The sequence below is a fragment of the Lagopus leucura genome, unplaced genomic scaffold (genome assembly GCF_019238085.1).
Source record: "Lagopus leucura isolate 7727_CA_CO unplaced genomic scaffold, USGS_WTPT01 Super-Scaffold_100033, whole genome shotgun sequence".
Classification (NCBI taxonomy): Eukaryota; Metazoa; Chordata; class Aves; order Galliformes; family Phasianidae; genus Lagopus; species Lagopus leucura.
Window position 1 is genome coordinate 4,405,469 of NW_024962282.1, and position 15,413 is coordinate 4,420,881.

The 15,413-nt window shown below is 37.2% G+C and overlaps 1 protein-coding gene across 3 annotated transcripts in view; it reads left to right on the plus strand.

Moving 5' to 3' along the window:
- Positions 1-15,413, plus strand: part of USP47 (ubiquitin specific peptidase 47) — a 51,948-nt gene that overhangs the window by 34,474 nt on the left and 2,061 nt on the right. For all 3 annotated transcript variants that reach the window (XM_042882054.1, XM_042882051.1, XM_042882052.1), the window contains 13 exons: positions 1,523-1,635; positions 2,441-2,545; positions 3,385-3,592; positions 3,876-3,991; positions 4,992-5,111; positions 6,397-7,177; positions 9,188-9,363; positions 9,540-9,620; positions 10,740-10,855; positions 11,854-11,972; positions 13,401-13,531; positions 15,144-15,191; positions 15,279-15,409. In XM_042882054.1, coding sequence (XP_042737988.1) covers positions 1,523-1,635; positions 2,441-2,545; positions 3,385-3,592; positions 3,876-3,991; positions 4,992-5,111; positions 6,397-7,177; positions 9,188-9,363; positions 9,540-9,620; positions 10,740-10,855; positions 11,854-11,972; positions 13,401-13,531; positions 15,144-15,191; positions 15,279-15,409 — 2,245 coding nt within the window. The remainder of the gene's footprint in view (positions 1-1,522; positions 1,636-2,440; positions 2,546-3,384; positions 3,593-3,875; positions 3,992-4,991; positions 5,112-6,396; positions 7,178-9,187; positions 9,364-9,539; positions 9,621-10,739; positions 10,856-11,853; positions 11,973-13,400; positions 13,532-15,143; positions 15,192-15,278; positions 15,410-15,413) is intronic.

Consider the following 15,413-nt stretch of genomic DNA (forward strand, 5'->3'; position numbering starts at 1 on the left):
TTTTAAACAAAATATTGAGAATCTGAGGATGATCATTAGGAAGAATAAGGATAGAAATTAGCAGTGCAGGGATAACTAAAATGAACTTTTTTAAACACAAACTAAAAATCAAAGGTTAAACTTTATAGTTCTTTTTAATAAAATTAATAACTTGCAATTACTTCTATGTCACTATATTTTTGTGTCTTGAAGCAAGTTTTCATCTCGTGCCAGCATAGTAAATGCAAACCACATTTTCTGCAGAAATCTATTTAATCAAACAGAGTACTTCTACTGTTTTCACCATAAAATTGAACAGTGGCATTTTCTTTGGAGAAAAAATACTCAAGTATCCCATAAAACCAATTTTGTTGGCTTCCGTTTCTGAGAATTCATGGTATGTGGACAGTGTGCTTGTAGAAATAAATCTGCTTTTAAAGTAATAGTACCTGAAACAGACACTTTGATTATCTTCATTTTGAACGTAAGCACAAGGAGGATGCTGTTTAAACAATTTTTCATCTATTGATAGATGAAGTAGTAAGTCTGAAGGAAAAAATGGTACAGTTGTTTCAGTATTTAAGTAATTGAAACAAGAATTGATGACAGGTTGTGTGAAGGTTAAAACTAAATAGAACTTAACACTCCTGAGGAAAATCTTTGCGCCAAGAACCCTCTTTGGAAAAGATTTTCCATTATCTTCTCTGATGGACAATTGCTTAACATAGAGAAGCTGAATCTGTTATTTCACATTTCTTAAAACCATTTTTTAGCCTTGAGAAGCTGTTTGCCAAGATCCTTCTGGTGATGTCTTGCAGGATTGTGAGGGCTGCGTTTTTAAGATGAAATATTGCGTATTCTACTTTACGTGACAAAATATCATGAAGTACACTGTACTAAGGGCTATGTTTTATCACAATAAAGATGATACTTTCATCAGGTCAATCATTTTTAGAACAGATTTTTGTTTTATTATAAAAGCACTCTTGTGAGCATTGTCAGTTGTAGTGTATTTATTTACAATGGCAAAACTTCCATACCAGTACTGAAATATTAACTTTTCTGTACTAATAACATGGTCTGATATTGCTGATGTATATAGGTTGCCCTGAAAGTAATGGAAACTACAGCAGATAGAACACAGTAGCACTATTTGATAAATTCTCAGCTACAAAACACTTTTCCAACACAGACCTTCAGTAAGTCTCAATAAGTGGTGCCGTTTTTTCCGCATGGATGAATTCAGTGAAACACCTTTGTTCATCCCTTTTTCTATATCAGATGCCATTCTGTCAGACAGCCCCTCTGCTGCTGTCTGTCACAGGGCAACAAAATTCAAGGGAATATTGGTGGGAGGGATCAGTCTCTGTCATACCACCCACATCTGCCTATGACATGGTGGGCCAATCTAATAAAATAGGAGGCGTTGCTTTTGGAGCAGCCCTCATAGTTTGCCAAGGGAAGCAGTTGATTTCAGTTCCATTTAAATCTTGAAAAAGGGAACAGGACAGATTGTTCTGTTGTTTGTGTTCTTTTCTGATAGAGTTTCTTGAGTCACACGAGTATCCTGACCATATTAAGCAATTGGTGCAGAAAGAGAGAGAACTGGAAGAGCAAGAAAAGAGGCAACGGGAAATTGAGCGCAACACTTGCAAGGTTAGAATTTCTAAAGAATAATAATATCAGTAGTTTTCCATGTATTGTTTCTGCTATTAATTGTTATTTGTTATTACATTGCAAATGTGCTTGTAATAAATGTACATCTGAATTGTGTATCTACTGGAAGCTTGTGGGGGAACCTGTTAGAGGTAATAACTAGAGGTTCTTGTTGACTTCATATCTTCCATGTGAACGAGCTAGTGTTTAAAAAAACAAAAACCAACTCTAGCTCAGAATCTCTTGATTTCAGCAAAATGTGTTCCAAAAAAACATGAAATGCCATGTACTGACTGCTCATGCTATGAAATCTTCTAGTGTTGTGACCCTTTGAGTTGTGGATTGATGTTTCATAGGCTGATTTAAACAAATAATTTAGCAGAAAGGAAGAATTCTTTTTCTGGCAACAAATTAGATAACTACAAAATGACATTTATAATTTACGAGCATGTCTGTTACCCAGTCTTCCTGAGAACCAACTAGCTTTATTGGAAGGTTTCCTACATCTGTGAAATGTGCATACATCAAAAAGGAATTTCACATTTGTTCTTCCTATGCGCATTTTGGTTTTGTTTTGGAGGGAAAGTTTTAATTTTAACTTTGTATTCTGTCACACAGTGCTATCTACTGTGCAATTTGTGTTTTCTGTCTGCAGCTGTTTAACCAGCTGAAGGGAAGCTTTCCTACAGCTGGATGAGAGCTGAGGATACATTTTAGATAGTTTGAAAATAAGTTTGTAAATTAGTCTATTTCAATATGTACAATAAACTAGTGTTGTTAATTTTTTCTTTATTTTGTTTCACAGATTAAGTTGTTCTGTATGCATCCAACAAAACAGATAATGATGGAAAACAAATTAGAAGTTCATAAGGATAAAACGCTGAAGGAGGCTGTGGGAATAGCTTACAAGGTATGCTATGCATATTAGAATATTAAAATTATTAGATATAATTTTTTCTACTGTGATGTTTAAATTTCTAGCACTGTGGGAGTGTTTGCTGTTTTGTTTGTTGGTTTATTTTTCCTTTTTGAAGAGGAGTTCTAGTTGGAAGTATTGACTGACTTGTCTGTTGTTAGCTGTCAGATGATGTCTGTTGGGAGTGATACAGCCTGCCCTTTTAAAAGGCAATACGACCCTTATTCTAAAATCACAGTGGGAACTTCTGGTAGACTCTCCATAGCCTCCGTAGGTTGAAAGAATTTTGGTCATCTATATTGATATTTCAGTAAGAATTTTGCAATGGAATTATGGTGAGGGAGTAATTTCAAGAAACATCCTGCATAGCTAATACAGAACATCAGTAGGCACCAAAGCATATGTTTTTACAAAGAGCTAAGGAAGGGTATTTTTGCTTACCTACTCCTAGTTCTTGACATACGCATCTTTGACTGATGGACTACATGCAAGGCTGTATGGATTTGGAATAATTTAACATTTCTTTTGGAAGATTAATGCACATAACTTCATCAGATGTCTAAGATGCTGTTTGGTATCTGATATAGCGTGTTTTCCTATACTTGCATCTCAAAATCTTTTTTCTGGGTTGTGATGCAGGCTTCTGTGGCTGTGTTTATCATTTATGTATAGCATACACTGTGAATGTACCTGTTGGTTTTTTTTATTTTTTTTTTTAAAACACAGTAGATTAAATGATTGAATGTGTGTGCACTGAGATTTCTAGCTTACAAGGGAAGAACTAAACCCAAAAAAAAGCCATTATTAAATAGCATTTCTTTTTGTCTGTTTAGCTGATGGATTTAGAAGACGCCGTCCCTTTGGATTGCTGTCGTCTTGTCAAATACGATGAGTTCCATGACTACTTGGAACGATCTTATGAAGGAGAAGAGGATACACCAATGGGTTTATTGCTTGGAGGCGTCAAATCAACGTACATGTTTGACTTACTGTTGGAAACAAGAAGACCTGACCAAATTTTCCAGTGCTATAAGCCTGGTGGTAAGTCACATGATTGCAAATAGACAAAGACAGGGGAAACAGATGTATTACATGGTGCTAGCGAAATAAGACTTGGATAATATAGAACAGTTTTGCCTCTGGCATTAAAAATGAAATTCTGAAATTGTACGCCTTTTCAAATTCATTGCTGTTTGCATGGATTTAATGAAACCCCTTAACCAGTATGTCAGACAATGGTACTTTTTGGTACTTCCATTGGTACTTCAATTCTTTTGAATTTTCTTGATATATCTGTGGGTTTTTTTTCTCCTCATCCCTACAGAGGTCATGGTAAAAGTTCACGTAGTTGACCTGAAGACTGAATCTGTTGCTCCTCCAATAAGTGTACGAGCTTATTTGAATCAGACAGTTTCAGAATTCAAACAGCTAATTTCAAAGGTAATTTACCATTGTTCACAAATATGTATTACACAATTTTCATTTGTTCTTGCTCTAAAAATGTGTAATAACTTTAAAAACTCTAACAAGACCTTGCACTTTTACAGTGCAGTTCATTCTGTGTGTCATAAGATTTGGTTAGTTGTTGCAGTTGAGCTTGTCTGTTTACTTACTGCTGCTAAAAAGAGCAGTCTACTCGATCTGTCTGTAGGTCTACCCTGACTTTTGCGCAGAGTTAGCTACTGTCTGGCCCTGATGTTTACAAACTAACCAGATAATCTGGTCTTCGGAGAAGCTGAAGAGTCAAGCCAGTTTTCTTTTAGACTTGTAAATTCAATCACATCACTAAGTTATTCTGTCAATAGCAGAACTGTTGAATTCTTTAACCATATCACTGATACAACATGCAACTTCCCCCCATTGGCTCTGGTAATTAAAACTAGTAGCCACAGTTGTCCATACGCTTTCCACAAACCCTCCTTCTCATCCCAGCAGCCACTTAGAAAGCTGTAGAATTGACTATGGACTTGTAATTGACATTGTCTCGGGCCTTGGAATATTGGTGCTTCCATTTAACTGGAAGAAAACAGCCATTCTCTTAGTTCTGTATGACTCAGTTCAGTGTAACCTCATAATATTCATTGTAGAATGAGGTTTGAATTAAGGGTATGTGCACAAAACCTGATGCTTGAAAATATTTTCGATTTTCAGCTGGTTTTGTACCCTTAGAATGGTACTGACATTGATTTTACTTGCCAAGTTTGTTAGTTGTCTGCAAAGTCAAGCCATTTCGGTCTCCTGATCTTGTGAAAAAACTGTTATGTGTCAAAGGATGGAAGAAAGCAACTGAGAGTGCACAGTTTGTGGTGATTTTCCTGCTGCTGTCTTTACAATTCTTAAATCAATACAAAACTTCACATTTCACTTAAAATGATTGTTCATGTTGCAGTATTTGAAACTGTATAATGCACTTTAACTTCCTGTGCTTGTCTTATTTCAGGCCACACATCTGCCTGCTGAAACAACGCGGGTGGTGTTAGAACGGTGCTACAATGATTTGCGTCTTCTGAATGTTCCCAGCAAAACACTGAAAGCTGAAGGCTTTTTTAGAAGCAATAAGGTAGATGTTCTGATTTTGAAACTGTCCATGTATCTACATGGCATTATCTTACAAGACTATTGCAAGTGGGAGGGAAGCCTGTATAAAATTTATAAAGGATAACAGTCACTTATTTTACTATTCTCTGAAGTATTCAATATTTTGGAAACTAGAAGATATTACAATGTCAGCAAATTCTGTGGGCTGTTTATAAAACCTAGTGTACATGACAAGGTAGAGCAGATTCATAATTAGAAATCTGGTTAATATCAGAATCAGAGGTTCATATGGTGCTGAGTTAAAAGTCCTTATGACAAAGATTTGTAGAAGTCATCTCCTAGGACAGAGTGGTTAGCATTACTCTGAAACCCTTAGCTTTTAAATCTTACGATCAGCTTCTCAACACTGTTAAAGTTCTTATGAAGCAAACTTCAAAGCTAAGAGCAAGGTCTTGGTGGATCTTAATCTTAAATTCAGGAATTCCCCTAGCCAATTCTGTATTTTTTCTAAAAAGACTTATACTATTTCCAGTTATAGCTCAAATAGAATAGAATGGTTGGAAGGGACCTTTTAAAGATCTAGTCCAACTGCCCGACCACTTCAGACTAACCCAAAGTTAGTGTATGACTGAGGACAAGCATTCACAAAAAGAGTAACTGAGAACTTAAGTAATGTTTGTAATTAAATAACATTGGTAGTGTTGTTCTCTGTACTACAGTAGCACACCTTCCAGCTATACTACCTGTCATTTGGCTTTGAAACTTAGGCTCAAGATCACAGTATAGTGGATGAGCAAAGATTTGTAAAGGAGCAAAATAATGTCACTGACTTGTTATCCAGTTACTTTAAAGCCTTTCACATTCACATGGTGATCTTTGAGAAAGGAAAAAGAGAAATTTGGTCGCTTGTATTCTCAATTACTCTATTGTTTACCCTTGTATGCCTTTCAAGGTTTCTTATTAGTGATGTTGTACTAGAAAGTGAAGACTGTACTTGTAGATCTTGCTACTACTGCTGCTAGTGTTATTGTACAGATTAAAGCTTTGTGTTGTAAATAATGTGTAGTGCAGCTGGCCAGCCTGGTTACAGGTCACTCTAATCTGAGCATGATTATGAAAATAAAAAAGGGAAATTGTTACTAAGCTATGATTCCTTAGTTTCTGTCTTAAGGTATATTTAAAAATGTTTGCTTAAAGACTGCGTTTCTTATTGATGTAATGTATGCTCAATCCTATGTGTTTGCTGTTATTGCTTTTATTATGTAATGTAATGCTACCTGGTAAAACCACTATTATTTTATGTTTAGGTATTTATTGAAAGTTCAGAGTCTTTAGATCGTCACGTGGCATATACAGATTCTCACTTATGGAAACTTCTGGATCGTCATGCAAATACAATCAGGCTGTATGTCTCGTTACCAGAGAAGTCGCCTGGATCTCAGTTTAGACAATCCGTTTATCAGAAGACTGGTGCGGATTTGGGCAACTTGGATGAAGCCTCTGAAAGGGTAAAAGGACCTGCAGGCAACATGAAATGTGTTGAGGCAATTCTGGAAGAAAGCACTGAGAAGCTTAAAAGTTTGTCCCTGCAGCAGCAGCAACAGGAGGGTGATAATGGAGACAGCAGCAAAAGCACAGAAGCCAGCGATTTTGAAAATATCGAATCCCCTTCAAATGAAATAGACTCTTCAGCATCGGTAGAAAACAGAGAACTTGAAAACCAAATTCAGATTTCTGATCCAGAGAATCTCCAGTCTGAGGAACGGTCGGATTCAGATGTAAATAATGACAGGAGTACGAGTTCGGTGGACAGCGATATCCTCAGTTCTAGTCACAGCAGTGATACTCTATGCAATGTGGACAATGCCCCGATTCCCTTGGCTAATGGACTTGATTCTCACAGTATCACAAGTAGTAGGCGATCAAAAGCAAATCAGGGGAAGAAAGAAACCTGGGACACGGCAGAAGAAGATTCTGGAACAGACAGCGAATATGACGAAAGCGGCAAGAGTAGAGGAGAAACACAATATGTGTACTTCAAGTCAGAACCCTACACTGCAGATGAAGGTTCAGGAGATAGGCAGAAATGTATGTATCTTTGTCTACTATCATGTGCCTTAAATGCTAGTGAAGTTTAGTTTATTTTTTAATTTGTATGCTCCTTCAAGTCTAATTACAGTTTTGAAAAACGTGTTTTTATGTCAAATTAAAGCTACTGAAAGTGCGAGGGTGAGATGTGCCAGGTTCAGTTACAAGCAGACAATATCAATTAGGTTTTCAGTGTACTTAAACACTGTCTTTTCTTCCTAAGAACATGTTACATCTGTCTGTGATGCATCTGTTCTCCTCCTGGTGAAGGTATTTTCTGGAGAAGTTAAACTATCTTGCAGTGAAAGGAAAGTCATTTTATGTGCTGAGGATGATTTGGCTGTTTCAGAACGTGGTTAATTGCTGTGATTCACAGAGCAATAATTCTATTAACATTGCAGTTAAGCTGAAAAATCCAAATCATTCCACCTGATGAAAATTCAAGTATGCTTTACGTTTATCAGCTAATTCAGTAGACTGTTGCTTTTATATTAATTGAAACGCAGAAGGTAAAAGAAGCATGTGGCATGTGTGAGGATGGTGGTGTGCATTCATTATGAGAGATCTTATGGTCATAAAGATGATAAATTATTCAGAAACAGCAGTCAGTGGCTCTGTATGTTTTATGATTAACAGAAGAAAGATTAACAGCTGGATATAATAAAACCTTTGAAAGGCAAAGGCTTAACACTGAATCCAGAAATCCTGATGTAAGAATAATAGATAAGGATTCAATCTTATTAATGAAGTGAAAATGTTTCTTTAATAAAAATTGCACTGAGAGAAATTTTAGTGAAGCTGTTACAAGAGTTTGAGGGGGGAAAAAAAAAAACCATCTCATGGAAGGGGTGGATTGGGAAGACTTCTCTTTGTTGCTACTCTTGCTTGAACTGCTTGAATTTTCCCTTTTTTTGGTAGGTCTGGTTAAATGCAGATGTTATTTAGAGTACCTTTGGCACGTTTTGTGGTGCTCTGTACGAGTGGACATCTGAAAGCTTTTCTTAGTACAGCAGCATGGACGGGTTTTTATAACTCAGTCAACTACTGTTCATATAGTAAATTCTGTTGTATGCTATGGCTGTGTTGGACTCATTGGAAATAAAAAGTACTCAGTGTTGTGGTTTACCCCAGTGGGCAGCTCAGCACCACACAGCTGTTTGCTCATTCGCCCCCTCCCAACAGGATGGCAAAGAATAACTTGTGGGTTCAGATCAAAAACAATAATAATAAGAGTAATAATAATATAATAGATATTTACAGAACAGGTGATGCACAGTGCAATTGCTCACCACCTGCCAACTGATTAGCAGCCAGTCCCTGGGCAGCAGCTGTCCCTGTCCTGGCCAATTCCCTTCGGTTGTATTTATTTATTTTCACACGATGTCATACAGTATAGAATATCCCTGCCCCTCAGCTCCCTTGCTGGCAAGACAATATGAGAAACTGAAAACTGCAATATCCTTGGCCTTCTGAAGCTGCCACTCAGCAACAGCTAAGCCATCAGTGTGTTATCAGCATTGTTTTTCTCCAAAAGCCAAAATATGGCATACCAAACACTAAAGGAAAAATAAACTCTGACCCTCTTGAAACCAAGGCAGTATAGTTTGTGGTTTATATCCAAACTACATATATTAAGAAACACGATTTCTAAAGGCAAGTTACTTATGTTCTAGAATATTATGCAACCAGAATATTTTGTAAATACAAAACTATTCAGTGTGAAAAGTCCTTAATCTAGACTTGAGCTTGCCTTGTGATACCATGTGACATTCCAAAATAGAGTTATAACCAACCCTTTTCATTCTGAAAATGTTGCTGTTAGAAAAATAGGGCAGTTTGGAACTGCTGTGTCTTCAGGAGTATCAACCCATAAACATTTCAAATGCAACAAAGCTCATACAAGTTACAGGAATGCCCTTTATAATTAGTAGGGTTATATATATGAAAATAATAGACTGCGTTTTTTTACAATGAGTGCTCTGTGCTAATTTCATCTTCATTTTTGTTTAGGGTTGGTGGTGCACGTTGATAAAAGAATTACACTGTCTGCCTTCAAGCAACAGTTGGAGCCTTTTGTTGGAGTTCCATCCTCTCACTTCAAAGTCTTTAGAGTTTATGCCAACAATCAAGAGTTTGAGAGTGTTCGGCTCAATGAGACACTTTCATCATTTTCTGATGACAACAAGGTTATTCAGATCTTATTTTGGAAAAAAAAATGCATTGGTACAATATAGCCAAGTTTAAGATAATAACCTGCAACTTGTTGTTAGTTGCTGGTTTAAATCGTTGCTTTAATCTTGGTATTGTTATCAAATGTGATTTTGATTGTAATGCCACTTCTAACACTACTTTATCTTTACAGATAACTATTAGACTTGGAAGAGCCCTTAAGAAGGGTGAATACAGAGTCAAAGTCTATCAGCTTTTGGTAAATGAACCAGAGGTAAGGAGTTGTAAATGAGATTGATTAATAGTGATTTATGAAAATTATACTAAGTGCTGTGGCACTTGGATTTTCCTCAGAAACCTTGCTAAAAAGAACCCTTTTTTCTGAGCTTTTCTGCAGCTTTCCCTAGATTAAGAAAGGGAATTTCAGGCTATTTTTTTTTCATGTGCCTTAGAATATGCAGTTGGAATGTGATCTGCAGCCTTTCACATCTTTATTTCTGCAGTATAAGTAGAGGACAAACAAAGATCGCTCCTTGTTTTCCTTAAATGTGTTTAGTTATGTAGTACTCTTTACAAATAAAAACTGTCCTGGCTTCTTGTTGCTGTTTTCAGTAATAGGAAACAAATAGAACTTGCTGTGATCATGCAGGGCAGGTGGAGGCTGTAGGCAGGTGCCTATCCCTTCTGCACAGGGCAGTCCTAAAGGAGTGTAGAAACAAAAATACCTTGTAGTAATACGGCTCACTTGCTTGTAGCATCTTTTGAGATGTGGGAAGTTGATCTCATTATACAGATAGGAGTCTTCAAAAGTTGATGTAATGTGCATCTTAACTTCTGATTTCATGGTTTGGACCAAACTGCAGAATATATATATATATTAATAAAGGAAAAGCATATGGTACTGAAACTGAACTATTTAAGCAGACGGTGAGAGTAGTCCAAGAATAACTTCCAGTCGTGGTGTTCTGGCCTATCTGCCCAGTGTAAGCCAAGAGAGTGGCATATTTATCATCCTGTGGCTTATTTATCTTAAAAGCTCTTTCATCAGCACTTTCCAAATTGTTTGAAATGTTAATATAATGGCAGCAATTAGTAATAAGGGAACCTGATGCTACTTCTGCAGTGGCATGCATTTGGTAGTTTTTGGGGAGCTTGTCAAAGGGTGACTGCACTGCAATTGAATCCTGATTTTAATCAGTCTTGTTTATAGAAAATAATTATTTTGCTAGGTGAGTGGGACTGGCCTCAAGGGCAGAGACAAGATTAGAAGACAAATTACTTTTGTCTATTAGTTATATTTTATATAATATATAAATATCTATTATATATATAATCATTAATAATATGTGTTATCAATAATTTCTCTAATGTTTTCTATTTGCCATGTTCCCAGCCATGCAAGTTTCTTCTAGATGCAGTTTTTGCTAAGGGAATGACCGTCCGGCAGTCCAAAGAGGAGCTGCTCCCTCAGCTTCGAGAACAGTGTGGCCTGGACTTAACAATTGACAGGTAAAGATTTTGCAACCAGGGCTGAAGTTAAAGGACTAAATATTACTTTAAAGTGTGTATCTTTTCTCTTGTGGGAAGGAAGAATATTAGCAAAGGAGCGGAAATAAGTTACTGTGGTGTTTAAATCCAATTGTGAATTGTGAAAAGAATTAACTTCACCATTTTTTGGCTTCTATTCCATGTAAAATGATAGAGGGAATTGTATCTACCTTGAAATGTCTGTGTGCAAAATGACTACAGGTTTAGATGAAAGAAATGTTAGTTTTTTTCAGAAAGAAGAGCATTAAGTAAATCTGTTCACATAAAAAAGAATAAAATAGTAAAAACATTTCCTGTTGAGAAAAGGAGTAAAAATGTAGATCTGGACCAGGTAATTTCTACTTATGTCACTATGACTTGGCCAAAGGATTTTTGTCTGCCACACTTGTATTGTGTTGACTAATGCTATATGTGCTCCTGGGCACATAACAGTATTTGGCTTCTGTGTATAGAAACCATTATTATTAGTGTTCTGCTTGTCTTTATTTCCATTTTAGTTGTTCATACCAGTATTTAGTTGCATCTGAATAAAGCTCATGCTTTTATCGTGTGTATTGATGCAGTAGAACCAAGAATGTAAACCAGATACCAGTCTTCCATACTAATCTCTCCACACAAAAACAACAAGAAAGGCAGGGATAACTTTTGGAAGCCTCTGGTAGTACTCTGCCTATGCTGCATAGGAAGTTGCTTTCTTCCTCCAAGTTCTTATGGATTTCTTGCTCTGAACAAGCATGTGCAGGCTTGTTTTCTTTGATTGATGCTGCACTACCAGACTGGTGACAGCATGCTGTCAGGAATATCTCAGGATGTTAAAATTACTGCTGCTAAGCCTTACCTACCCTCATGTGAATGAGTTGCATTTCAGTTCCACCAAAAGAAAAAAAAAAAAGCAATGTTCCATTTGTAACTGCATGACACTGTTAATTGGTTGAATTTCCTCTGTCATTTATTTACAGGTTTCGTCTACGGAAGAAAACCTGGAAGAACCCAGGGACTGTGTTTCTGGATTATCATATCTATGAAGAAGATATCAATATTTCAAGCAATTGGGAGGTTTTCCTAGAAATACTTGATGGTAATAATTATACAGAAAGTGAAGATCATGGTAGAGCTTTTATTTAGAGAACAGTAGAAAATGCAATTCCCTTCTTTTTTCATGCAAGACTAATAAAACTGACGTTTGTTTTCAAGGGTAACTTACGGGAGAAAGTTAGGCCATGCTGCTTTTTCTCTGCCATTTCTCATCACGTATGGATAAGGAATGTAGATTGCATTTGTACAGAAACTTTTTCACAAGCATGCATGCTTCAGGAAGTCCAACATAACTGTTGCTCCAGTACCGTGAGCACTTTTGGACAAGTGATGAATGATGGTATTTTTAGTTTCAGCAATTATGTCAAAACATGCAAGATATTGAAATGAACATTGGAGGTTCTGCAGTCCTGCAGGCGGACTGGAAATATGTATCGGCTCACACCTGAATTGTTGTTGGAGGAGCATAAAGGCAGCTGCTTTAAAGTTCTGTCAGCTCTTGTTTCATCTTGTTTTTCAGCTAAGCACGTTAGTCAAGTAAATAATGTGACTTAGAGCATTTTACAGCTAATTTCCTTGGAATAGTGGGTTTATGTCCTGTCACTGTTACATGTGTATTTAAATTGTTCTGTGGTTCTGAAAGAAGCTTAGATAATTGCTTCAGACATGCCAAGAAGGATTTAATTGATTGTACCTTCATTTTGGACAACAGCTTAAGTGTTGAAAGGTAGCACAAACGCAGTCACAGAATTGTAGAAGATGTTTAGAGGCTTGAACAGTGGTGGTTTCATGGACCGCAAGCACGTAATAGTAGACATAAATGTTGAAGTTGTGTATTCTATAGGCAAAATTAAATTTTAAACCAGTTTAGAAGTGGTAACATCAGCCCTTTTGTATTATTTATGCTTATTTGATTGTGATGTTCATGGCGTTACCCTGTCTACCAGAGAAAGCCTTGGGATAAGAAATCTGGAGGCAATACATATTTTAAAGGTGGTAGGTGTAAAGCAGACTTCAGTAACAAGTGTGTAGTTAGTGCGTGAAAGCTAGAAGTGAAATGTGAAAAGCTCTACTTTGAGAAAAGTGAAGCACATGAATAATTACCAGATTGCAGAGGAAGGCCATGCAAATGCAAGATCAGAAGGTCAGCCTCTGACTGGGTGTTTGGGTATTTTGTGTGTGACTAAGCTGGATGGAAGAACACATCCTGCAGAGGAGTACATGGCACTGCTTGTAAGGGATATTGTCTATGGCAGATTGCTTGAAATTAAGTCCGAGTCCCACTTTTCCTGTTCTTTCTCCTCTTCCTTAGTAGGCTGCCTGCAGCGTTTTCACAGTTACGTAAAGTTTAACGGGCAGTTTGTATGTGTGTGTAATGAGCCTTCAATACCTGAGTGTGCTATGGGTAACCCCTAATTTTAAATGAGCCACTTTGTGATGTTAATGTCATAAACTTTCTTCTCTTTCTAAGGAATAGAAAAGATGAAATCCATGTCACAACTTGCAGTTTTATCAAGACGATGGAGGCCATCAGAGATGAAGCTAGATTCCTTCCAGGAAGTAGTGCTAGAAAGCAGCGGTGTTGAGGAATTAAAAGAAAAGGTAAAATCTACAAACCATGCAAGTTTCTCATGGTTTCTGAATGTCTTATTCATGTCTTCTGTTGGGAAGCATGGCAGTATCATGACTTTAGTACTTTTTTTCCTCCTAAGACCAGAACTTTTCAACAGGCAAGCATGTGTGCCATACTAGCAGAAGTCTAGAGTGGGGAGTGTGTTTTATAATGGGGCTATTTGATTAATTTGGTTTCTCAAATGGTTCTTAGAAATGATTGTTTACATATAGGAATACTAAGATGGAAGAAGGACCCCTTAGATGTTGATGTCAGCAAAAATCCTGTTATCAAGGCTGCCAGTCTTAATTCAGATATTAATAGTAGGATTTTTTGTATAGGCTGGAAAGAGGAGCATCATTCAGCTTTCATCTTCATTTTTATCTGAAGAGGAAGTCAGCTTTTCTTGTGTTTCTTAAGAAAGGAAAAAGTTGCAGGGAGCAACTTGAAAGCCTCTGTAAAGGAATGCTGCTAATTCTGTTGGTCACACCAGTATGATAAATTTGAATTTGACATCTGTAGTAACAGAGGTGTTCATCCAGATCTTTTCTGCTAGCCAAATTATCAGCAGATAGTAGGGCTGATATATTTCAGAAATTTGCTGGGTTTTGTTAGTATTTGTTGAGTTAAACTTGTTTGCTAAGGAAATGAGAGTTGGAACTTTAAGCTGGCTATTAGTCTGCTCTTTTTAGTTCAGCGTACCAGAAGAGCTGAGGCAAGAATCTTAGAAATGAAATCCCCAAATTTTGGGGAAATAATCAGCCGTGGATAAAAACAAATCCAAGTTAATATCTGTGCTGCCCTGGAGGCAAGGCTGCAGCCTGTCTTCGAGTTAAGACCAAGGCAGTGCTGAGTCTGTGTGCACCATGAGATTGCTCAGCAGATACCTAACGGGTGGGAGTCAAGTGGATGGGGACAGCCTCTTTTCAAGTGATAGAACAAGGGGAAATGGGAACAAACTGATACACAGGAAGGTCCATGTGAACATGAGGAAAATCATCTTTACTGTGAGTGTCACAGAACACTGGAATGGCTGTGGAGTCTCCTTCTGTGAAGACACTCAGAACCTGCCTGGACCACCTGCCTGTGTGCCCTGCAGTAGGGGACCTGCTTTAGCAGGTGGTTGGACTCCATGATCTCTGCAGGTCCTTTCCAAGCCTTATCATTCTGTGATTATGGTAGGAAGTGTGGTGTATGTAGATGAGGTTAAGGCATCCATATTTTACAGCTTCATGCGCTTCCCTCCTTGACTGTGATAGTTTTCATTTGATACAGAAAGGAAACTGCTGGACCTAAAGATTTAACTCGAGGCAGTTGGTGACTTTGTGTCGTGGATTCTATTAATTGTTTTTATTTTATTGTTGCCTTGCTATGAATTCAGGAATGTGATGAAACTGCCACACGAAGTGTCACTGGTGTGACACGTTGGTAATTTCAAAAGTTCTGAAAGTGTGCACTTTGTCACTGTCATTTTGTGCTAACACTTTACATCATGTGACAACCTGAGTATGTTAGCTTCTAGATTTGGCAGGTCTGTGGATTTGTGTAGATGTAGCATAATGTTATAGAATAGTACTTAAATCCATTTTTTTCACTTCACAGCTGAGTGAATTAAGCGGAATACCCTTAGAAAATATTGAGTTTGCAAAGGTAAGATCTTTCTTTTTTTTTCCCCTCTGCATTTAATTGGTGTATGTGATTGTGTAACTTTTTCATCCGCAATTGCTTCCTTCTCAGGGTAGAGGAACGTTTCCATGTGACATTTCTGTCCTAGAGATTCATCAGGACTTGGACTGGAATCCTAAAGTATCGACACTGAATGTCTGGCCTCTGTACATTTGTGACGACGGTGCAGTAATATTTTATAGGTAC